The 23,073-nt window shown below is 52.1% G+C and overlaps 8 protein-coding genes and 1 non-coding gene across 9 annotated transcripts; 4 read left to right on the top strand and 5 right to left on the bottom strand.

Annotated features, from left to right (window-relative positions):
• Window positions 1-384: 384 nt before the first annotated feature.
• On the top strand, window positions 385-3,192 carry BO70DRAFT_329140 (phosphoribomutase PRM15; the record flags this gene model as incomplete). Its single annotated transcript, XM_025540767.1, has 8 exons — window positions 385-405; window positions 638-716; window positions 822-1,141; window positions 1,193-1,215; window positions 1,331-1,511; window positions 1,560-1,849; window positions 1,903-2,579; window positions 2,632-3,192. 8 exons carry the CDS (start codon window positions 385-387, stop codon window positions 2,790-2,792), a joined length of 1,752 nt encoding a protein of 583 aa, XP_025403436.1. The 3' UTR covers window positions 2,793-3,192.
• A 664-nt stretch (window positions 3,193-3,856) lies between these two features.
• Window positions 3,857-3,928, top strand: BO70DRAFT_t38. Its single transcript has one exon. It is a non-coding gene; the product is annotated as a tRNA-Glu (tRNA).
• A 313-nt stretch (window positions 3,929-4,241) lies between these two features.
• BO70DRAFT_329135 (dihydrolipoyl dehydrogenase) lies at window positions 4,242-6,602 on the bottom strand. Its single transcript, XM_025540766.1, has 4 exons — window positions 6,138-6,602; window positions 5,958-6,037; window positions 5,385-5,867; window positions 4,242-5,315 (listed from the first exon to the last, which is right to left on the bottom strand). The coding sequence occupies exons 1-4, from the start codon at window positions 6,277-6,279 to the stop codon at window positions 4,476-4,478; spliced, it is 1,545 nt and encodes a 514-aa protein (XP_025403435.1). The 5' UTR covers window positions 6,280-6,602; the 3' UTR covers window positions 4,242-4,475.
• BO70DRAFT_392658 (uncharacterized protein) lies at window positions 6,417-7,006 on the top strand (the record flags this gene model as incomplete). Its single annotated transcript, XM_025546298.1, has 2 exons — window positions 6,417-6,607; window positions 6,724-7,006. 2 exons carry the CDS (start codon window positions 6,417-6,419, stop codon window positions 7,004-7,006), a joined length of 474 nt encoding a protein of 157 aa, XP_025403434.1.
• A 945-nt stretch (window positions 7,007-7,951) lies between these two features.
• BO70DRAFT_425906 (uncharacterized protein) lies at window positions 7,952-11,239 on the bottom strand (the record flags this gene model as incomplete). The annotated part of the gene is made up of 4 exons (XM_025547732.1): window positions 7,952-10,016; window positions 10,219-10,592; window positions 10,670-10,948; window positions 11,040-11,239. The coding sequence occupies 4 exons, from the start codon at window positions 11,237-11,239 to the stop codon at window positions 8,125-8,127; spliced, it is 2,745 nt and encodes a 914-aa protein (XP_025403433.1). The 3' UTR covers window positions 7,952-8,124.
• An 832-nt stretch (window positions 11,240-12,071) lies between these two features.
• On the bottom strand, window positions 12,072-14,945 carry BO70DRAFT_283188 (ATP-binding protein; the record flags this gene model as incomplete). Its single annotated transcript, XM_025539078.1, has 6 exons — window positions 12,072-12,982; window positions 13,035-13,190; window positions 13,252-13,299; window positions 13,354-13,413; window positions 13,468-13,653; window positions 13,718-14,945. 6 exons carry the CDS (start codon window positions 14,943-14,945, stop codon window positions 12,072-12,074), a joined length of 2,589 nt encoding a protein of 862 aa, XP_025403432.1.
• Window positions 14,946-16,105: 1,160 nt separating this feature from the next.
• On the top strand, window positions 16,106-18,181 carry BO70DRAFT_410608 (uncharacterized protein; the record flags this gene model as incomplete). The annotated part of the gene is made up of 5 exons (XM_025547261.1): window positions 16,106-16,227; window positions 16,287-16,578; window positions 16,647-16,845; window positions 16,894-17,172; window positions 17,236-18,181. The coding sequence occupies 5 exons, from the start codon at window positions 16,106-16,108 to the stop codon at window positions 18,126-18,128; spliced, it is 1,785 nt and encodes a 594-aa protein (XP_025403431.1). The 3' UTR covers window positions 18,129-18,181.
• Window positions 18,182-18,542: 361 nt separating this feature from the next.
• Window positions 18,543-20,306, bottom strand: BO70DRAFT_410606 (uncharacterized protein; the record flags this gene model as incomplete). The annotated part of the gene is made up of 2 exons (XM_025547260.1): window positions 18,543-19,829; window positions 19,884-20,306. The coding sequence occupies 2 exons, from the start codon at window positions 20,304-20,306 to the stop codon at window positions 18,672-18,674; spliced, it is 1,581 nt and encodes a 526-aa protein (XP_025403430.1). The 3' UTR covers window positions 18,543-18,671.
• Window positions 20,307-21,046: 740 nt separating this feature from the next.
• On the bottom strand, window positions 21,047-22,496 carry BO70DRAFT_358430 (glycosyltransferase family 32 protein). Its single transcript, XM_025542294.1, has one exon. The coding sequence runs from the start codon at window positions 22,290-22,292 to the stop codon at window positions 21,195-21,197; it is 1,098 nt and encodes a 365-aa protein (XP_025403429.1). The 5' UTR covers window positions 22,293-22,496; the 3' UTR covers window positions 21,047-21,194.
• Between the last annotated feature and the right edge of the window lie 577 nt (window positions 22,497-23,073).

The raw sequence follows: 23,073 nt of genomic DNA, 5'->3' as shown, positions 1-23,073 counted from the left end.
AGTCCATCAGTCAGTCCCCTTGTCTTTTCTCCGTCCCTCCGTCCCTCCGTCCCTCCCCGTCCGAGTCCCCCTCACTCCCTCCCAGTCCCCTTCCCGACCTCGTCTCCAGTCTGTCTCCATTCTCCAGTCCCCCCCCCCCCCCAAATTCTCCATATTATTGTTCTGTCTATTATTATTATTCTGCCCCCCTTCCCGCCCCCTATCTTTAAATCTCCCGATCTATCGACTATTGATCTATCTACATTCCACCTTCCTCCCCTCCACCTCCTTCCCTCTCTCCCACTTTTCCTCCCCTCCCCTCCCCCCCTCCACAATCCAGCCTTCAGCTCCCGGTCCGCCCGCCCATCCTGTCGTGTCAGCCGTCGTATCGTCGTATGATCCAGCATGGCCGCCAACCCAGGAGAGGTATAGTCAACTCCCCCGTCAGTGTGCGCGGCACACACCACCGCCAGTCCGCTGTTTCGCGGGGAACTTGTTCTGATCTGGCTGCCCGCCGCACAGGATTCCTCTCTCTCTCCGCTGATCCAAAAATGGCTCGAGTGGGACCAGGTAGGTTCCCCCCTCGCCCTCCCCCCCGTTGCTAATCCGCTATCTACTATTCCACTATATCCGTCCGCACTACTCATCCCAATTTCAGGATCCTACTACCCGCGCGGAGATTGAGCAGCTTCGTGATGCCGGAGATCATGCCGAACTACAGCTGCGCCTGCACAAAAGTATGTCGTCGCTCGCAAACACCCCCCCTCTGCTCATCCGCGCTCTCGGACCCATCGCGGTGCCTTGCAATGCTCCCCCTCGTCGGGTCTAATCGCTTCCCACAGGAATCCAGTTTGGAACCGCTGGTCTTCGGGGTCGCATGGCAGCCGGCTTCTCGTGCATGAATGCGTTGACGGTCATTCAGGCGTCGCAGGGCTTGGCTATGTACCTGAAGAACAAGCATGGCGACATTGCATCCTACGGGGTCGTCATTGGCCACGATGCCCGCTACAATTCCGCCAAGTTCGCTGCCTTGGCCGCAAACGCGTTCATCGCACAGAGAATCCCTGTCTGGTTCTACTCCGAGCCCTCGGTTACTCCAACGGTGCCTTTTGGTGTAACCCAGTTGCATGCCGCCGCAGGCATCATGGTTACGGCAAGCCATGTAAGTCCCCTCGTTTGACTACTGCAGCACACCCGGCTAATCCGCGGACAGAATCCAGCGCAAGATAACGGTTGGTCTTGGCCTCTCTCCCTCTGAAGAATTGCGCGGTCACTGACAACAATGCGGAACAGGTTACAAAGTGTCCGGTTACGCTTCCAGCCCGTGTTGATCATCACTAACATGCTTCAGCTATTTCAAAAACGGCGCCCAGATCAACTCCCCCATGGATACGGAGATCGCAAAGTCAATTGAGGAGAACGCGGTGCCATGGCCAAACGCGTGGAAAGACCCCCAGCCGGGAGAGTACCTGCGCGCGCAGGCCTACGACAATCTCCTGCTGCATTACAACACGGCCGTCTGGCAGTATGCGGTAGGTCGCCGCCAGTCTTTCGCTCGACAACACTAACTGCTGCTCCAGACCTACACGGTCCGAGAATGGAAGCAACCACAGCCCTTTGTGTACACCCCGCTGCACGGTGTTGGAGGTTTAGTATTCCCCGGCCTATGCCGTTCCGTTGGTATCAAAGATTTTACGGTTGTCCCAGAGCAGGAGCATCCTGATCCCGACTTCCCCACCGTCGCCTTTCCCAACCCCGAGGAGGCCGGAGCGCTGGATCTTGCTATGAAGACCGCAGATAGGGAAGGCAAAAACCTGATTGTGGCGCATGATCCCGACGCGGATCGTTTTGCAGCTGCCGAAAAGGTCGAGTATGTATCAGAAGTCGATTTGCAGGTTCTACGCTAATTGTGACCCCCTGTAGCGGCTCGTGGTTTATCTTCACCGGAAACCATCTCGGCGTCCTCCTGGCATCGCACCTTTTTGATTCCCTCGAGACCATCGACAGCGATACCCGCATTGCGGTGTTGAACTCCGCCGTTTCCACCAGCATGTTGGAGAAGATGGCTGTCGCGAAGGGCATGCATTACGAGGAAGCCCTCACTGGATTCAAGTGGATGGGCAACATCGCTCGAAAGCTGGAAGAGCTGGGTTACTACGTCCCGTTCGCGTTCGAGGAAGCTCTCGGATACATGTTCCCGGAAGTGTGCTATGACAAGGATGGCATTTCCGCCGCCATGGTGTTCTTGCTCGCCGAGGCCAAGTGGAAGGCACAGGGTCTGACCCCTTATATGAAGCTCCAGCAGCTCTTCAAGGAACATGGACATCACGAGACCCTCAACACCTACCTTCGGTCGCCGGACGCCGATATCTCAATGAGCCTGTTCCGAGCGATCCGGGAGGGACCGTTTGGCGCCGGGAAGTCATTCGGTTCCTTCAAGATCTTGAGATGGCGAGATCTGACCGAGTTCTATGACTCCGGAACGAAAGACCATAAGCCGACCCTTCCGGCTGACAAGAGCAGCCAGATGCTGACCCTGTGGCTGGATCGGGGGGTGCGATTCACTATCCGTGCCTCAGGGACAGAGCCCAAGGTCAAGGGTAAGTACAACAACAGCGGATCCTGTCACGTGCTAACATGATTCTTCATCAGTCTACATTGAAAGCAGTGGATCTTCGCGAGACCAAGCCGTGGCAGCCGTCCACGACACGTTCCTAACCGTCCTCAAAGAATGGGTCCGACCGTTCGCTTCCCCCATGACCTGGAACGAACAACAGACGACATCCTCCGGCCATGTCTTCAAGGTGGACTGAGCAGCACGTAAGAAGTATTACCCTGCTGCATTGATTGGCGAGAGTGCTTGGAGCGAACTTTTGATTCCATGAATGACCATAGAACACAGGGGATGGGGACCTCGACTCCACCCTGTGTTGTCATTACAGCAAAGACTTGCATGCATGAATACGACGCAATGAACCCACCATGACATTTCCGGCCTGTAGCTTCGATTAAGGCTGTAGTCGGCCATGAACCAACCTGTCTCCTCTGCGGTAGGTCTAACATCGAGCACGGATTCGGTGGACGGTGTTGAGCCTTCTTTCACTGCCCGTAGGCCTGTGGTCGTGTTGATCCTCGTCTTTGTTTGGGCCTTCGTGTAGATTTTTTCAGTTTTTTTTTTTTTGGCTTCTTTCGAGCGCTTATAAGATGGTGATCTTGCTGTCTACCTGTCTGCCTGTTCTTTTTTTATTTCTCGAATTTGGTCCTGTGCTAGCTTGCGAGAATCATATCCACTGACTGCTGTGCGTTTTTATATTTATGTGATCTTTTCCCTTTATTGAATACTTGCTCAAAAACATAGAATAGACCCCGTATCCAACCAATATATAGACAATGTTCTCTCTCTGCACCACCAACGGGAAAATAATTCCGGAGTAAACTGATATACCGTGGGCTGAAAGCTACACCAAATTGGATTGATTGATTCATCCTGCCCGCCCTCCCTACCCACCCGGCCCCATGTTTTCTCTCAAAAAAAAAAAAAAAAAAAAAAAAAAAAAACCCTCAATATACAATAGTTGATCTCCCAGAATCCCCCCCCCCCCCACCAAAGCCGCACCTCAATATGAACGTGAAATGAGGACACCACTACTACTAGTACCAAGCATCACAATCACAATCACAATCACAATCACAATCACAATCACTAAAAAAAAAAACACCCTAAAAACCCAAACCCAAAAACATATAGCATCCACTCATCCATCCCATCCATCCGAACCGGACTCAGACTCAGTCATGGCTTAATCACCTCTTTCCCACAGGAAAGAAGCAGACTTTTGGAATATGATGACAGAATTGCGCCCAGTTTTCAACAAGTTCCGATATGGTGTAGTGGCTAACATCGCCGTCTCTCACACGGCAGCCGGGGGTTCGATTCCCCCTATCGGAGACTCGATCAGTTTTTTTCTTTTTGTAGTTTTTTTTTTGAGGAGTTGAGTGCATGGGGATGAATGAGTGTAGGTAGGTAGGTAGGTAGATACACACACAGACAGACCCGTACATATACAGAATAGGCAGTCATGGCGTTGACAATATCTAACCAAGTAACAATCTATCTAGTTAGTTAGTTATCTATGTAAGCATTTGTCAGCGGGGAAGACGGGACAAATTCGTACTATTTTTTGTTTTAACTGTCATCTAGAGACCCTAAGGTCAGGTCAGGCCAATCGATACAAAGATCAAATAGGTAGGTGGGTAGATAGGTGGGTAGACATGTAGTTTTATTGATTCGTAAATCTCCATTGAAAACTACACCGCAATCAACAACTGCACGACTCAACATAGGAAATATAATATGTCAATGCTACACGGGATTTGCTAGCCGGATTAGACTAAGACTCTGACTAGTGGTGGTAGTGGTAGGTAGAGGGAGAAAAAAAAGGTACAGGATGTCGGAGCGCGGATCATGTCAGGAGGGTTTAATAGGAGGAAGCAGTTTAGAAGTGGATAGCCTTGGAGTAGGTAGCCATGGCAGCCTCCTTGAAAGCCTCGGCGAGGGTAGGGTGAGCGTGGCAAGTACGGGCGATGTCCTCGCAAGAGGCACCGTACTCGACAGCGAGGGTGGCCTCAGCGATCATCTCACCGGCGTTGGCGCCGATGATGTGGACACCGAGGATGCGGTCGGTCTCGGCGTCAGCGATGAACTTGACCTGGCCCTCGGTGTCGAGGTTGGTCTTGGCACGGGAGTTGGCGCTGAAGGGGAAGGTTCCGATGCGGTACTTGATGCCGGCAGCCTTGACTTCCTGCTCGTTCTGGCCGACCCACGCGACTTCGGGGTGGGTGTACATGACGCTGGGGATGCAGGCGTAGTTGACGTGGCCGTAGCCCTTCTTGATGTACTCGACGGCGGCGACGGCCTCCTCCTCGGCCTTGTGGGCGAGCATGGGGCCGAAGGTGCAGTCACCGATCACGCGGATGTGGGGGACCTTGGTGCGGTACTCCTGGTCGATGACCAGACGGCCGCGCTCGTCCTTCTCGACGCCGACCTTCTCCAGGCCAAGGCCCTCGGTGTAGGGGCGACGGCCGATCGCGACCAGGACGACGTCCGCGTCCAGGGTCTCCTCCTTGCCGCCCTTGGCGGCCTCCACGTTCAAGGAGACGGTGGCTCCGCTGTCGTCACCCTTGACGACCTTGGTGCCGACCTTGAACTTGATGCCCTGCTTGGCGAGGATCTTCTGCGCCTGCTTGGCGATGTCGGCGTCCATGCCGGGACCACCGATCTGGCCGAGGAACTCAACAACGGTGACCTCGGCACCGAGACGGGACCAGACGGAAGCCTATGGGAGGGGGTTTTGTGAGTCAGATGCGGAAGGGAAGGGGTGTTAGAGGTGGTTGGTTTGACGTACCATCTCCAGACCAATGATACCACCACCGATGACGATCATCTTCTTGGGGACCTCGGCGAGGGAGAGAGCACCGGTGCTGGTGATGATTCTCTTCTCGTCGATGTTCAGGCCGGGGAAGGGAGTGGCCTCACTACCGGTGGCAATGAGGATGTTCTTGGCGCGCAGGGTCTGCTCACCACCGTCGAGGAGGTTGACCTTGACGGTGTTGGGGTCAACGAAGGCACCGGTACCCTTGACGTAGTCGACACCGTTCTTCTTGAGGAGGAACTCGATACCCTTGGTCAGGCCCTCGATGGAGGTGTCCTTGGCCTTCATCATCTGCTCCAGGTTGAGCTTGACATCACCGACCTCGATACCGCGCTTTTTCGTGTCGTGGAGAATCTGGTGGTACAGGTGGGAGTTGTTGAGGAGAGATTTCGAGGGGATACAGCCGACGTTGAGGCAAGTACCTCCGAGACGGCCACGCTTCTCGATACATGCGGTCTGTTTTGGAGCGAAGCTGCGGTTAGAGACTAGTCCAGTCGGACCCCGTCGGGGACGAGGCAGAGAGAAGACGAAGCGTTAAGAGCGCACCTTCAGGCCTTCCTGGCCAGCCTTGATCGCGGCAACGTATCCAGCGACACCACCACCGATGATGACAAGATCGTGTTCACCTGTTGTTCCCAACGTAGCTGCTGGTTAGCCGGATGGGCTTTCCCGGAAGCACAGGGCCACCACGACGGGGGGTGTCGCGGCAGCATCAGAGCTACGAACCTGATTCAGAGGCATATCCACGTTGTGAGCGTCCGAAGACGGCGAGAGAAGGAGCAGCGACGAGGTTGGAGGGGACGGCCTTGGGACCGGCAGAGCGGAGGGCAGCCCGCGGCGTGCACCGCGGCAAAAGACTCCGGAACATGGCTAAAAGGAGGAGAAAGTGCAAAGGAAAAAGTTCAGAGGATAGAAGGGAGAAAGCAGACGGCCAGACCTCCCGGGAAACAAGCAACGGAGGAGAGGGGAGGGGACAATTGGGGGTTGGGGGGTTGGAGGTGAAGGATGATAGGGAAAAACGATGTTGGGACCAGCGAAGCTTTCGGGAGGTTCGCAGATTCGCAGGTTCGCCTGCAAAAGCTGGCGGCCCGGTATCGTGACCGTATGCCCGGGCGCCTTCGCGTATGGAATCTCCCGCGGTCGGGTCACTTCGGCTATGCTGGGACAGTCCTGCCGTATTTCCGATACACGTTGATGTGGGCTTTTGAGGTCAAGGCCCAGACGGCAGTTTCTGGCAACCCTGCTCTAGATATTTATGGGGTTCTGATCGTGGGCTGTGTCCGATCTGTTTCCCTCCCTGATGGCGATGCAGATGCAGCATCCCTCCCATCCCTGCTGTAACATGGATACCGGTCAGTGTTACGGGCCCAAAATACCTCATCGAATCGCCCAAACGGGTAAGGGACGCCCAGGCTCACCCGCTTCGAGTCTCGCCGCGCGCATTCGCAAATCCTAATATTCATATTCCTCCTGCTGCCTCTGTCGTCCTTTTCCAGTACGACACGACGCATCAACTGCCCCGGACCATCTTCCAGCGTCTCTTCCAGCACCTCTGGATGACAGAATTACCCACCCGGTCCAATACCCGCGGGTAACAGGCGCGGCATGTTTGTCAGGGGGCCAGAAAGGCTATCGTCGGCATATACGTCAGGGAGGGAGGACTCCGCTCCGGGGAGTCCAGTGCGCAGCAGAGTGAGAGGCAGGTAGCCGAGGGCTTGGGCCAGACTTCCCCAGAGGTCTCATTCGACCAAGAGATGTGGCATGCATGGCCGAATAATCCGGCTATTTCTTGTTGCGGTCTCTCGGGAGGGGATTCAACATGGGTTGGAGGAAAGAGCGTTTGTGGACGCGGGGTGGGTTGCTTATATTTCTGTTATAACCGCGTAACGTGAGAGATGGGAGCCTCAGGAGGAGACACCTGGCCTGGGGAGTTTAATCTACGACGTCGGTTGTGGGGAAATAACCTGAGGATTAGCAACGATCAGGCTTGACCGGATCGGATGGTGATCCATCGTTGCGGGTTAGTTCTATATTTTGCCCACCCCGGCTTTGCCCCCGTCTGGGGGATACAGCAGGCTAAGTTGCCAGTGGGTCTGGGGATGTATTCCAGGAGACTAAATGCCCTGCACCCAATAGACCAGAGACATAGCTTTCTTTACCCAGGGTTACAGACTTTTATCGGTGGGTTTCATGGATATAACCGGCAACATGATGCGCCATGCTGGGTGTAATTTCACCCGCCTCTGCTCAACACCCTGCGTAACCGCCGTTTCCTTGCCTGCACTGGAACTGCTAATCTACTTGTCTCTATGCTTGTGTGGCCTTTCACACCACAAAACATCTCTCTGACATCATATGCTCAGGGGCTTTGACATAATTGATAGACATAGACTACCACTTTATATTCCGACTAAGTGCCTGAGGCATTCACGTACTGGGGCCATTAATTAGCCTACCACTTACTTCGTGGATTTTGACATTATTATTAAGCCTACTTATAACGAACCCAGTCTTCATCATTACTTCTTGCTACACGTCCAAGTTATAAATACATTCATAAATTCCACATCATTCATCCTGGGGGTATATCTGGCGAGATCCCACCGGAAAGATTATTATACACCATGCCCTGGGAATCCGTGTACATTCAGAAGCCAGATCGTCCAGAATGCCATAAATTCCCAATGAAGAAACGATTCCATCCTCATCGAACCTAGATCAGAAGCAACATGGCTGAAACGCTACCCAGAGCCACGTACACCGCTGTCATCATGGTGCCAGTGAGGATAGTCGATGCGCCGCCCGTGTAAAGAGCAGCAGGGGCACCGGCCGTGGTAGAGAAAGAGCTCTTTGCAGACCCACTGGCTCCCAAGGAGGCAGATGCAGACGTCGAAGCAGAGGAAACAAATGAAAACGAGCTGTGAGCCGGAAAAGAGGCTGCGGAGGCTGCAGCGGTAGCGAACCCGGTGTTGCCATTCTCATGAGATGAACCTGATGAGCCTTCGTGGGCTGGACCGGCACCGCCGCCAATGCTAGCAGCGGATGAGGTCTCCTCTGCAGCGACGCCAGCCTGGGTGGGGAGTTGGGTCCCACCGACTTCAGTCGAGATTTTAGTTGAGTCAGTGTTGCTGGTTTCGGATCCGGTGGTGTCGCTGCTACCGGTAATGCTGCCAGAAGTAGTGCCAGAAGTGCTGCCAGAGGTACTGCCAGAGGTACTGCCAGAGGTACTGCCAGAGGTACTGCCAGAGGTACTGCCAGAAGAGGAGCTGCCGGAAGAGCTACTGAAGGTGCTGTCACTGCTGGTACCGCTGGTGTTTTCACTGCTACTGGTGCTGCCACTGCTGGCACTTCCGCTGGAGCTTCCGCTGCTGCTACTGCTGCCACTGCCACTGCCGTTTCCGCTAGTGTTTCTGCTGGGGCTTCCACTACCAGTGCTGCCGCTGCTTCCACTACCGGTACTCGCACCGGTGCTTCCACTAACGCTGCCACTGCTAGATCCACTTCCACTGGAGCCGGTCGAGCTTCCACTGCTGGAACTTCCACTAGCACTACCACTTCCATATCCCGTGGCCTGAGCAACAGGAAGTACATGAGTAGCAGTTCCAACAAGCGTCTTGGTCGTATTGGAACCGCCAAGAGTAGCGGTATCAACTGCCGCAACAACAGTAGGAAGAGTCAAAGTGATAGTCTCTGATTCGATCACAACGACAACAATCCCAGTAGTCTCAGTCAATGCAAATGAGCCACCATCCGGTCCCAGAGTGATTTCAGGGGCAGAGATAGTTGTAACAGTGGTTCCGGATGAGACGCCACCAGTCTTGGAGTCATGATGATGATGATCACCATGGCCGATCTCAGCTCCTTGCGGTGCGGTGCCGGATAAGTAGCCAGAGGAAGAAGATCCGGCGACAGATTCACCGGAAGAAGAGGATCCAGTACTTGATTCGCCGGTGGAAGTGAATGCGGTTGCGACGGCATGGCCCGGTATAACGATCTCCGTGTTTGAGGCTGCAGAGGTTGCAGAGGTGTGGGTTGCGGAGGCTGCCTCTTCCACGGGGCAGACGGTTGTCGAGACAACTACCGTTTCGGTCGTGAGGTAAGTACTTTTCTCGCTTGCGGGGCAGTTGGTGACCGTGGAAGGGCATGCTGTGATTGTTGACGTGCGGGTGCTGAAAATAGTGGAGGTTGTCATTGGGATAGATGCAAATTGTATCTCACCCGTTTCGGTGACACCGGTGGGCTCCACCGTATGCTGTGTCGCCGTGACGGGGCACACGGTGGTGTATGCTACGAGGGTCTCGGTGGTGAGGAAGGTGCTGCGCGCAGATGCGGGACAATCAGTCACCGTACTGGGGCAGGCAGTCACCGTTCGGGTGGTGGTCGTCAGGACGGTGGAAGTCGAGAAAGAGGCGGTTGTGGGTGATCCCGGTCTGACAGAAATAGTCGATGCTGCCTTCTTACCGGAAACAGATCCCGGGATGGTTGAAGCAGTCTCGGTGCCAGTAACGATTCCCGAGATAGTTGAAGCAGTCTGCGTACCACCAAGTGCTCCCGAGATAGTTGAAGCAACATCCGCACCGGAAGCGACCACAGAAACTGTAGTGGCTGAGACATGTCCAGAAGATGACCCGCTAACGGAGACAGGCAACGAGGCAAGAGACGTAGACCGGTGATTTGAAACGAGAGCCGAGGAAGATCCTGGGATAACCAAGCTCGACCTATTGAATGTGGGTGGAAGAGACGAGGCCCTGGGAGGGGCCAAAACCGGCGTCCGAGAAATTCCCGGGCGGATGGAACTCGGACTCACAGAGGGAGACGGCAAAGCTACAGCACGGGAAGGAGTTCTTGATGCTGCTCCACGGGAAATAGTCACTAAAGATGGAGTGGCCGAGGAGGATGCCAATGGACGGAGACTGGGAGTCACTGAACGCGACAGGAAGGGAGTTGAGGAAGCAGTGAAGATTTGAGCGCTGCTTGCATGGGACGAGGACTGGGCGCTGGACACGGCAGCGGAAGACACTTTCGGCACGGATGAGATGATTGACGAGGAAGACATCTTCGATGAGGTAGAAGTGGGAGTAGGAGTGGGGGTGGAAGTAGAGGTGAAAGTAGAAGTAGAAGTAGAAGTAGAAGTAGAAGTGAAAGTAGAAGTGGCTGACGGGGTCGAGGTAGTGCAAACTTCTGTCGGACCGACAGCTTCAATATAATCCATATGGAGAACAGCATATTCGACTTCACCGCTGCAATACCAGGCGAACATCAGGGCTTCATTTTCACTGGTTGGCTGCCATGTAGTCGTCCATGTGGTATAGGGATTGCTGGTGCTGACTGTCTGTGCCCAAACGAACGTTGAAGCGATGTAGTTTGAGGCGACATCCGTGTCCTTGGCAAAGATCAGGTCACAACCAATTTGGTATGAAGCTCCCCTCGAGGTTTTGGTCAACAAGTACGATGTTGAAAGAGTGTAAGATTTGCCAGTTTCGAGACCGGTGAGCTCTTGTTTGAGGTACTGGATGGAGGTACTCGCATCGATTGAACTGGTAGCTGTTAGCTTGTGTGTGGTCCGCATCGAAGAAAATATCGAATGAAACAGAATCAATGAAGCTGTACAAAAAGAAGGAAACCTACTAATAATACGCCTTGGTGAGAGAATTCTCCGCGACACTGCCCGCCGAGGATGAGGCTACCCACCCTGTCAAGCCGTCGTCAAAGGATGGATTGGTAAAGACATCCGCCTGTTCTGTTGCACAAGTCACAGTGGCAGATACAGAAGTGATAGCTGAAGCCAGCACTGGTAGGGCTGTGAGCCACGACTTCGTCGTCACCATTTTGGATATAGATTAAGATGAAAGTAACTAGAAAAGAGAGAAAAGGAATGACAAGCCCAAGAGGACTGAAATGACAACCAGCTCCTCTAACTGATAAATGAGTGACAGCAAGGAGAACTGATATCTGTCAATGAAAGTAGGGCTGGAGGCTAGCTGAAGCACCGAAGCATCTCTGTCAACTCCTGGCCGACTTTGTCTTTCCGCCGACGGCGAGTCTCTCATTATTATACACAGAATCGGGCTTGGATTCTTTGCCATTCAGCTCCCGGCGTCCCCGAATACCCGTATCTCTGTGGTGGGCTTGTATCTCCATTCGGGAAACTAGAAGCGTTGAGGTTATTTTTCCCGACGTCGATGTCCCAGTTGGGCTAGCTGGGGCTGAAGAAGCTGCTAAGGAACAATGGTCTCGGTGTTAGTGTACCAACCCCGAGCCAGTTGTAGCAAAGTGTCGGGATAGGTTGAAGGGGTGGAGAATTGATCAATCTTGGTTACTCCAATAATAGACTGCCCGACTCTGACCGGGTGTCTCCAGAAGTGACCTGGCGGTGGTACTCCTTTCGCCGCAGCGATCAGCACTTGGGGCCATAAAGTGATGGGAATAAAAGGCAAATCTATTGATATGCCGATAGAACAAATATTGTTGAAGGTTCTAGCTCATGTTTGTGCTTTCTGCAGTTTGAAGATTGGTTGACTAACAGATGGGATCTTGATAAATGACCGGGACGCAATGATCCGGCATGACCGTCTTTGACAGGGGATAAATATTCCATTGGTATAGGACTAGTAGTTGCTCTACCGGCTAGTTATCTCGGGAAAGCCTCGGTCACAATGCTTATTGAGGGGTCATTTGTGTAGTGGCAAACATTGGCTGATCCAGCGGTGCCTGCATGGGTGGGGCTATTCCTTGCTGGCCAGCAGATCTGAAATTCGTCTGTTGGGCGGCATACTGCAACTGCTGCTCGGTATTCATCATATAGTTGGGGACCTGATTGGCCGAACTCTGAAATGTCGGGTTGAACTGTTGACCACCCCCGGGGGTTAGATTGTTGCCTGGTCGCATCGCAGCAGCTGGCATGTTCTCGAATTGCTGGGTCTGTGCGGAATATGGAAACCCCCCTGCAAAATTTCCTCCTTGTGGGAGCTTCGGTCCGCCGAAATTTGGGATCGAACGCGGAACATCCTGCCCGTATGTGGACTGGAGGAAGGAACCAGGTTGACTCTGTTGTTGCTGTACCTGGAGGGCTGGTTCCCCGGAACTGGAGGATTGATACTCGAAATTGTCCCGTCGAACCATTGACAATCGGCTGCGGTCAGCATCCGTCTGATAATTCTTGGTGGTCCATATATAGGTGCTGAACTGGTCTGAAACATGGAAGACATTTTGGAAATATTTGCGCTCGAGATGGATTGGCCCATCGTTTGCGTGAAAAGCGGCCAAAGCCACTGCACTTTGAAACGCATTGCGAATTTGACGGCCGTTCCAGAGGGAGTTGGATTGTGGTTTGCTCTGGATTTGATATATCTTGTCGGCAAAGTCCAGCAAGTCATCTTCATTGACATTGATGCCCGCTCTCTTTGCCTTATCAATATGCCGCTGCCAAATCCTTACTGTCTGCGAGGAAGTGAGGGGAGGGTAGTATAAAGCCATGTGGATGCGCGATTTGAAGGCTTCGTCAAAGACTCCCACGCGGTTTGTAGTAAGAAAAAGTATCCCTTCGTAGTACTCTAGCGTACGGAGAAAGACTGCCTTGGGGTGAGATGGTATTTCCAGAATGTAGAGAGGATTCATCCCTACCGGATACCAAAGCGTTCCGACTCGTATCAGTGACGCTTCTCTGGGCGAGGAAAACATCTGCTTCATCCAAGAGCATAATACAGCCCCATTCCTGCGCCAGTCGGAAGACCTCTTTGAGTTTATCCTCTACTTCCCCAGGAGTCAGGCCAAGGTCGCCTGGCGTATAGTTAGCCAGTAAATCCGTGTATCCCATTGAATTATGCAATGAACACCGTACCGCAGGTAATTGGGAGTAATGGTTTATTGCTACTAATGGCAGCACATTCTAGAAACCTGTAAGTTCTGTCCAAAAGGTCGGAAATTTTACAGTTTGGCATACCGGCCGTTGAAGTCTTGCCTACTCCGGGAACCCCATGCAGCAGTATGATAACCCCATTGCCTACGTATCCGTCAGAGAATCAAGTCGATTTGCAATGCCAGGGAGGGTACTGACCTTTATTCTTCATTAGATCAAAATGAATCTTTGGAGAGTGCATCCGAGAAAAGTGTGAAGTGATCAGCGACTGGACCAGCTCCTTGTGGCCCTGTAGGAGCTGTAGCTTCTCCCACGGGTTTTCATCGCGAACCCTTTCTCGCAGCGCATTTCCGCCGTTTGGCCCCTCCCCAATTCTCAGGCATGCTAGCAGTAGAAAGGTAGAATTAGCCAATACCTCCTCTCAACAGAATACTTGGTAAACCCATACCCCATTGTCTGCTGGACAGAACAAAGGCAAAGACTCGGTCCGGTAGTAACAAGAGATCTTCATCTGCTGACGGCGCACTCCCTTCCGACTCCCAGGCCCGTAGCTTGCGCCCTTCTTCCTCCAAGAGCTCGTTCGCCATCTTTCGGTCCCAGCGACCGTCCTTATCCACACCTTTGCTTCCAACCTCCGCTTCATTCGTTTCATTGAGTTTAAGCTCTGTGGCTTCAGGGCGCCAACCTGGAACTGCTTGTAATGCCCGCGAAAAGTCAACCATCACCTCGCTGTCAATCCGCTCGGAGTAGCATAAGGCACTTCGGGCTGTCCCGTCCACCAGGTCGATCAGCTTTGTGCCATTGGGATCAAGGTAGTGGCTGCGACCGCTAAATTCCAAGTGGCCCACTTGCTTGGTGCATTCAACAAACTGCCTCCCCCGATCCAAGAGTGCTTGTTTGTCAAAGAAGTCTGGGTCTTTTTCAGCCACGGCCAAGGGCACTATGGGAAGCAGCTTCACAGTCTGGACACCTTCGAATCCAGTCACCTCAAATGATCGGTATATAGGCACGAAACGTTCTCCATCGTAGTCAAGAAAGAAACAATCTAGTACAACTGGTGAGAACAAGGGATTAACTTCCCCTTGCATATCATTGAGCTTCTGAAGGTAGCGACGGCCTCCAGTCACTTGAATAACCTTCCAGATCTTTTGGGGAACACTGCGATCCTTGAGATATACCAGCGAACCTCGAGGATAAAGAAACCAGAGATCAGCAAAGCGAACTGTCTCAGGTCCTGCAGCTAAACGTGTTCGTTCAGGCACCAGAATATCATCGATAAACTGCAGCAGGCACCGGCCATTCTTGATAAAACTGGCCAAGTTGGTGGGGTTTTCGAGTACACCTGGCCAATCCCCGATTAAACCCACGAGGATGTCTCTCTCCAGTTTATGCTCATCAATCTCGCCTTCTAGTCCATTTAAAGTCCTCTCCATCCCTTCTATGCGAGCCCGGATCTTTTTCTCCAAGTGATTCAGCATTTTAAATGGTCGCAGTATAGAAAAGCTCGAGACCTCCCTGAAGTTTAGACTGTCGTCACCGAATTCTTTATTCAGGAAGTATCGAAGATTGTAGGAGTTGATCCGTATCCTTTCTGGCAGGCTTTCCAGCTTTGAGACTTTCTCGTCATCGATCTCTAACTGCTTCTGATTACCGATCTTCCACCCCCCTCTCGACATAAAGAGAATGTCCGAGGCGGTTGGCTCATTGAATGGGACATCAATTGCATGGTACTCGCCCTTGCCCCGATAGATCTGTGATGCCTTGTTGAGTACGGCGGCATTCAGCCATGAAGTGTAGTGCAGTTCTCCGATTATCCGAAACCGTTCCGTCCCCTGTTTCGGCTCCATCGACCTAATTTCATGGCCCTCTGATACTGTATCATCCCCTTGCTCTGACTGGCATTTTGCTGTCTCTCTCCGAAGCCCCAATTGGGTGGTATTGGAATTCAACCCGCTTAGTTCCCCCGAAATGTTCCCTAAGAGGCCCCGTAGCTCTTGTGTACGTTCATCCAGCCCGTCCAATCTGCCAATCACAGTCTGGACTTGTTGTAGCCATATACCAAGCCTTTTTCGAGGAATTGAATCCGGATCGAAAGCGTCATCTTGCAGTCGATTGTATTCTGGATTTGAAGGTTGCGGCTCTCGAACGTGCTCGTCGGGGTTAGATAATGCAGGCTCGGAAGCGCCCGTAGCCTGTGGGAAATGATTAGATTATGCATGTCGCGGCCCTTATATGTGTGAGTGTTGGAATACCAGTTGTGACCGGGTTTCAGCTACGACCGCACCTGCCTTTGTAGAGGAGAGCGAGACCATCTTTGGACAAAGGTCGATCAGGCCGGCTGGTCAAGTTTGCAGACCAGCAGAGCTGGCTAGTACCCGGGTATCTGCACAGGCCAGAAAGGCACGGATGTATGGATGAGGAGAAGACACGGAGTACAAGAAACTGAAATGAGGGGTTGTAAGAAGGATAGACAGTGCGTGCTCACTCAGCTCGGAGTCGGCACGCACGCCTTTCCTGTAATCGCTGGCGCCGCTTGCAAAAGTGGGGGACATGATTGCCAGACGCCTTAGGGGCCGTGGATCGGAGTGGCTGGATGTTAGATGGTAGCTGCATCGAGTGCGTGGGTGAGAGGGGATGAGGAATCCGCCGCCCTATCGGTTGGATGCTTCAGCTTTAGTGCGCCTGTCACGTTGTTTTCCCGGCCAGCATCGGCCCAACCCCGCCTTCCAACAGACTTCCCCTTGCTATTCTTAGCTCACGATATACCTTTTTTCTCGCAGAGCGTTCGGGCATGGAACATATGGACTTCCAAATGAATATGTTCGAGACTCCATCCATGATCGATGCGAGTGACGAAATCGGACCCTGGATCGAGCACCACGCCCCCACCGTGAACCCAGCCTGGGCCTTTGAAAAGGCCATCCAGCAGAAGAGAACCCCACCGGCCCCGCCAGAGAAGTAAGTGATCTCTTTCCAGACGATGCGACTCCTTCACCCACCCAATTAAGCACCACCAGAGTTGCACAGAAAAAGGATCGTTTTCGCAGGGTGATGCGAGAGATCCTGGGCAAGTCCCAGAGCCCCGAATATCAACGCATCTTTGAAAGAGCCACCACATGGGATCAGGTACGCGCAGAGGCCCAAAAGGCGATCAATTACCGGTATCATGGTCGCGACACGAAGAATCCATTCTGCAAAACCCTCCGCGCAGCGGGAACCGCAGCATCCAGACTGGAGTTCCTGACGATACTCCTACCGAATGGCGACTACCTGGGATTGCTGTGTGGGGGCCTGACCCTTGTCTATACAGTATGAGCTCCGCACCTCTGATTGACCCATGGAACACGAACAAGGCCTCAGACCTCATTCTGTCCTAGGCTGCAAATCGCATAGAAGCACTGCGAGAACCCATTCTCAACTCCCTCGATACGTTGGCCTATTCAATAAACGAAACATCGCCGTATCTCTATGCATACTCTTGGAATGACACACTTATTCAGCGGGCGCATGAGCTGTACATGGCAATTCTAGATGCCGTGGAGTCAATAACACAGTGGGTGGAGAACCACAAAGGCTGTGAGTCGCACCCTTAGTCCCTAAACGAAGCTAATATCTCCGTTCTAGTTCGAGGTGGGTTACGGCAAGGCGCCAAGGCACTTTTCCTAGGAGACAATTATGGCAAGGACCTGGAAGATAAAGTGACTACGGCAGTAAGCGACAAGGCAAGTGCATTTGAGGCAGCGGTCAAAGCTTGTTTGAGCATCGAGGTTCACGACACAGGATTGAATGTTGCACGACTTGGCAAGGGAGTGGATCAAATGCACGGAGATATCAATAAGCTTCTACAGTCGACTGTCTCGAAAAAGACCCTCCAGGACCTCTTACATGATCAAGTTCAAGTGGGTGAGTATAAAGATCAAATTACCTATTTGTAGATCTGTTTGTGTCTATCTAACAACTACAAAGTCGTGAATCAAACTATTGCAGCATTTACTCAACAGTTCAGCTTGAACCGATCTCCTCGGCCAGTCACGCCATCAATCACGCTCGAGCAAGTCCTGATTGCCCTGGACCTCGTACCCATCCTCGGCAAAACTACTGCTGTCGAAGCGGTCGTAGAAAGCATTGGTACAGAGAGACACTTTGTATATCTCCTCGGGCGTTCTCTAGGTGAAGACATGCAACACCAGGTCTCGGCCGTGATCCAGGACAGCCGGTTCCGTTATTGGCTTCAAAGCATGACATCGGGGACGTTGGTAGTCTCAGGGACGGGATTTAACCCCCTCCAAGCTGAGATTGCTTCACCTCTCAGCTACATGTGCGCTCTGCTCATGAGGAGCGTTTTGCAGGCACCCTTCATCCACCCCATAACATTCTTCTGCCGATTACACCTAGAGCCTAGTGATTGTGTATCCGGAGCCGACGGAATCATGCGATCGCTTATTGCGCAACTGGCTCTCTCTCTTACAGAGACAGGCATCCTTGATCTGACGTTTTTAACTTGGAACTGCCTTCAGCTCATTGCGATGCGCGATCTCGTGTCCCTGTGTCGTGTTCTTGAGAATATCCTAAAGCCTGTCAGACAGAGTGTGATATTGTTCATGATCGATGGCATCGACTTCTATGATAACTCTTCTAGACTTTTTGGGATGGATCTCGTCATGTCATTTCTCAATAGCCTGGTCGAGGCCATCAACTACAGCAACACTGGACTGGTCTTTAAACTCTTGCTGACGAGTCATATGGGAGGAGGATACCTGCCTGAATGGTTTCCAAACAGGGTGGACATACCTTTGACTGAAGAGACCCTTCTCAATGGGATGGATGCACATATATCGACTGAATTCATCACATATTGATCCAATGCAGAGGCATGCTGCTGCAAAAGTTAATGCTGACAGCCGTTATACAGTCGTGTGAGTTCCGGGAAATTCCGTCGACTAGACCGGGATAGGACTAGTACTACTATGTCCCGGCTCTACCCGCAGTGGGCACGAACGCACGTTGTTGGCATCTCACACCATTCTCAACTTGACAGACACATAATGAGAAGAGAATCATTGTTATGTGACCTAAACTAGTTGATAAACTAAACAAATCCAGTATTAGACACAGAGAACTATTTCCATCAGCATATTCCATCATTTTCCCATTTCCCGTTCGGATTCCGATGTGGTGATATTTTATACCGGCATTTGCAAAGATATATATAGTATCCGAATCAGAGTGGAAACTCAGTCTGCAGAGGTAGTATTTAGATGACAAGCGGGGAAAAGGACGCAAAACAGCGACAGATGGAACCACGAGAATTCCTGCTTGTAATAGCCAGATGAAAAACACAATCTAATTTGGATCCTAGCATGTCATTCACCACTCTACTCGTCCTCAGCTCCCTCAGCTCCCTAATCTCCAGACAGCTCTTCGTGAAGATAGTCATCCATCCAGTCATAGAGGTTTGCCGAAGCTTCTTCAGATTCATCTGAGTCTTTCTGAAAAATACCCTGATTATTTTCCGTGGTGGCCGAGATATCACCCGAACCAAACAGAACCTGAGAAGCAAACTGGAATGACGGACTGGGCTTTAAGTCATCAAGGGATGGCTTTTCGGGAGTCTGCAAAGGCAACTCAGGAACGGATTTCACCTGTTTTGCCTTCGGAGGCGCATCCTTTGCTTTGACAGGCTGCGGAGCAGGGGCTGAAGCAGGTTTCATGAGTGACCAGTATTTGAAATTGCGAATTGCCTCATATTTCTTAATAGTCTCTGGAGGCACGGACTTTGCTGGTGCAGCTTTTTTATCCGTTGCAGGCTGAGTTCCAGACTCGGTCTTGCGGTATGTGAACCCGAAGACCTCGCCGGGATTACCAGTCCACCCTGTGGGCAAGTACTTCTCCTGCTCTTTAGCACTTTTACGGACTTCCTCAGAAACATGCATCGCCAGGTCTGCGACAGGAATAACCCATTTGAGGGTACTTTCAAAATTCTCAGGGTTAGTAACGGCGGTCCAGGCCAATGGGAAACAAACCGCGGCGAGGGGACCGATGACCGGAATGAATCCAACCGCAATCGTCAGACTGTTTTGAATAAAGCCGACCAGCCACGTCGTTGCCTGCGGAGGCTTCCATTGAATAGCCAGACCGTAGTTCGCACCGGCAACAGTGGTCCAGCTCAGATCCGCCGAGTCAGAAAACTTCTTCACCTCTGCTCCTGTGGTGGGTGTCAATTTCCGATCAACCATCACGATGCTGTGTGACGAGAAGCAATTATGACCTCGAAGTGCACGCGGGAGCGAGAGCAGAGTAACCAGCTTGCGGACGCTGACTGCCAGTGTCCACCTTCCATCCACGACGAGGCCAAGTGTAGAGTCCAGGGGGAATGTTTCGGCGCGATCGACGATAATATAATCATTGTAGGTATCGAGATCTCTTATCTCACGATGGGTCATGATGCTAACATCCCTCTGGATTGCCAGATTGACATGCAGGAACGTGCATACTTCCGGATAGTCCTCCGAGGCCTGCTGCGCGACTGGGATGTAGATCGCGCGGATGCATGCTGTCCGCTAGAGTCATATCAGCATATCGTCACTCACTCAGAGCATCTCGTCGGGACATACATCAATAAGTATCCACTCCTCTCGCTTGGCGAACAATGGCATCGGCATCACCATAAACCACGGTTCCAGAGAACCTCCTTTCTCCTGATCCCGGAAGCGGTTTCCGTTAACACAGAGATTATGCTCCACACATCTGTATTTATCGCTGTGGGGATTTTTACCATACAAGATGGAGATGCGATCCCAGTTTCCATAATTGGTGTTCCAGTTTTCCCCCTTCACCACTCTGTATGCGGAGCGCGGATGGTAGTAGAGTTCATACTGGGACGTGGTGCTATCGGAGCCATGAAAGGCTGGCCGGTTCCAGATATACTCGATCATAAAGTGGGCATAGAAATGCTCTGGTTTGTCCGGATCATAGGTGGAGGTCTTCAATGCGGAGCGCTTGAAGAAGCATTCTCCCTCTGGATAGGCGATCGACATTGTGAAGGTAATCTGAGTACTGAATGCCAGAGAGGTGTCCGGAGAAAGCACCATCAGTTATGATGTATGTCGGAGGTTTTATATTGGTCGGATGTCACATCTGAGTTGAGGGGTCATCAACCACAACTCTCCCATTACACAAAACGCCACTTTCCAAACTTTTACATGCAATTATGGCCTGAAAAGGGCAATCCACGCAGCAGTTGCCAGTTACATGGTACCTGGTGGGATGGCAGAAGTCGAGCAGCGAATCCCAATCATTCCGACCCAGCCATGAACCGAAGCAAGATGAGGAGAACTTAACTTTAATGACAGCCAGATCTCGATTTGGAACATTCTTCCTCCGCAAAGCGGTCCAGGATAAAGTTGCATTCCTTCACAATGATCATTACTCTCCCTCCCCACATGCCAGGGGGGATACAGTGGCTGACCAGGAACTCAGTGAATGGCAGGCCAAGCTTCTATGTGCTTGTGCTAGGTCTGTTCTAGGTCTAGATCCACCTTTGCTGACCCATGCTGACTGTGATCGGAAGTAAAGAGGGGGTTGATTTGGGTTCAGTAATTCCAACCCTCAAAGCCATCATATGGCAGGGTTCGTGGATAAACGCCTGCATCTACTATCATCCCATCATGGGACTGATTATAGTTTCTAGTTCGAGAGTTCCTGTGTGATTGACGATCATTCAATCCCAGGCCTGGGGTTCTATCTTTCAGAACAATGTATAAGATTTATCTGGTAAGTAACGTTGACCTGCACTGATTACACATCTCCAGATGTTTCGCCAAAGTCTTCAATGAGACTAGTATGTACACTGTGGGCAATACAGGGCTTTCCGCCAAACCCAACCAACATGCAACCCAAATTTATCAACATTTCCATCCCTCAATTCACGAAGCCCCACTCCCACTCCCCTGATCCTTCTGGGCCTTCTTCCTCTCCTTCGCCTCCTTATCCGCCTCCTTCCACGACCCCGCATAATGATGCGTCACCAACTTCTCCCCCTGGTCCTCAGGGTACCCGTTCTGCGCCGCGGCAAACGAATTGCCAGGCATGATGAGCAAATCGCCCACCAACGTCGGCGTCTTAATCGCATGAAAATCACGATCATCGACCGGCCGCCCCAGCAAAGTTCGCAAGCCATCCAACAGTGCGATTGTCATGATCTTCGGCCCCGTCACATCCACCACATCAATCGGCAGCATATCCAGCGTCAAATCCGCAATCGGTAGCCGATTCAACGCCGCGATCTCACCCAGCTTCCTCACGACAGCATCCACCACCGCCTGTAAATTGCGGGAAGATGGCCGCGCCGCGAACACCCAGTTGCAGAATTGCGAGGCGACCTGCGTCCCCTCGCCACGCCATTCGAGGTCGAATTCCAGACCCACGATCATGTCAATTTCCTGCGATTTATACGCCGCAGGAACCCACGAGCCGAGCGGTTCGTCGCAGGTCACGTCGAGGTCGCTCCAGATTCCACCTTCGGCGAGGATGATCAGGTAGCGGAGGAGATCGGCCTTCAGGATCGGGATGGGTAGCGCTTCGTATACCGAGACGATATCCGGTCGGGTGTTAGCGTAGTGCGATCGCACAAAGGCCTCGCCTGAGAGATCGGTGAGGAGTTCATGGCGGATGGAGGGGTTTTTATCGATCCAGCTGGCGATCCAGTCATCTTGGTCGGAGGTTAGGTTGGTGGTTTTTGCCGAGTGCCATATTTTGTCCGGGATGCCGGATATCGCTTCGTTGGAGGGGCGGGGTGGTTTGAGATTGTTCTTGAGGTTGTTGCTGGGTGGCGATTTATTATTATGATTATTGGTGGTGGTGATAGTTGTAGTAGTAGTAGTAGTAGTATCCGGGAAACCGGGGGCGCTGACGGCGTCGTTGATGGATGTCGGTAGGAGGTCCCGGTTCAGACAGAAGAGAAAGATTAGGATCAGAGTTGGAATGGTCAGGACTGCAAGGCGCGTATAGCGCGATGAGTTCATATTGGCTGGTAACATGAGAACGCAGACGAAGACGAGAACTAAGATGATGCAGAAAAAGAAGAAGAAGAAGATGATGATGATGATGATGCTGTAGCCCTAAAATCAGGGTCCATGGGCGGGCAGTAGCAGTGTGCAGTGGGGGATGGATTCTGGGATACCCGGAAGGGAACCAGAGAGGGTGATGACTGATGAGTCGAGTTGAGCGCCTCGCCGGAGAAGAGGAGAGAACCCTGGACATTTATTTAAAGACCAGAGCAGAGTAAGTAAGCTTAATAGTTCTACGATATGCACTAGCTATCCAGGGTCTAGCCTGGGTTAACGCTGCTGATTAGTTATCCCAATGAGCTGCACCGGGCTGGGCCAACCTCGCCCTGACAGGCTGGCTCCTCTCTTCTCCTTTGTACTATTAATATTAAATTGTATCTAGCCGCTAGGCCGAACCATTCATTCATTCATTCATTGGGCCATCCATGACCTAGATGTCTCACCTGGGGCCGGTGACTGTGGCAAATGCGCTGCGGTAATTTGTATTTGTGTGTGTGTGTGTTTTACACCAATGAATGAAGCGCGCGAAATGGGAAAAGACCAGAATGGGCGGATGGATACCTGTCTGAAAGTGAACACGAGCTGGAATGTTATCTAGCCAGTGAGACTAACTGCTTGGGTGGGGCGATGGGAAATGACATAGACATTATTGACGCTAACTGGTTTTCGCTCGGGGGGGGGGGGGCTAAGCCTTAAACCCTGGATTTTGGATCGACGCGGGCAGTTGGCACTTGGT

Source organism: Aspergillus heteromorphus (genome assembly GCF_003184545.1).
Source record: "Aspergillus heteromorphus CBS 117.55 chromosome Unknown BO70scaffold_2, whole genome shotgun sequence".
NCBI classification, from domain to species: Eukaryota; Fungi; Ascomycota; class Eurotiomycetes; order Eurotiales; family Aspergillaceae; genus Aspergillus; species Aspergillus heteromorphus.
This window is presented reverse-complemented; position numbering and strand designations above follow the sequence as displayed.

What these genes read in the sequence shown, in the direction of transcription:
- BO70DRAFT_329135 (XM_025540766.1), bottom strand. Translation starts at nt 6,279, where the DNA reads ATGTTCCGGAGTCTTTTGCCGCGGTGCACGCCGCGGGCTGCCCTCCGC. An exon ending in CTGGCCAGGAAGGCCTGAAG is followed by an intron (nt 5,868 to 5,957) that starts GTGCGCTCTTAA and finishes GCTCCAAAACAG; the next exon opens with ACCGCATGTATCGAGAAGCG. An exon ending in GTATCATTGGTCTGGAGATG is followed by an intron (nt 5,316 to 5,384) that starts GTACGTCAAACC and finishes CCCCTCCCATAG; the next exon opens with GCTTCCGTCTGGTCCCGTCT.
- BO70DRAFT_358430 (XM_025542294.1), bottom strand. Translation starts at nt 22,292, where the DNA reads ATGAACTCATCGCGCTATACGCGCCTTGCAGTCCTGACCATTCCAACT.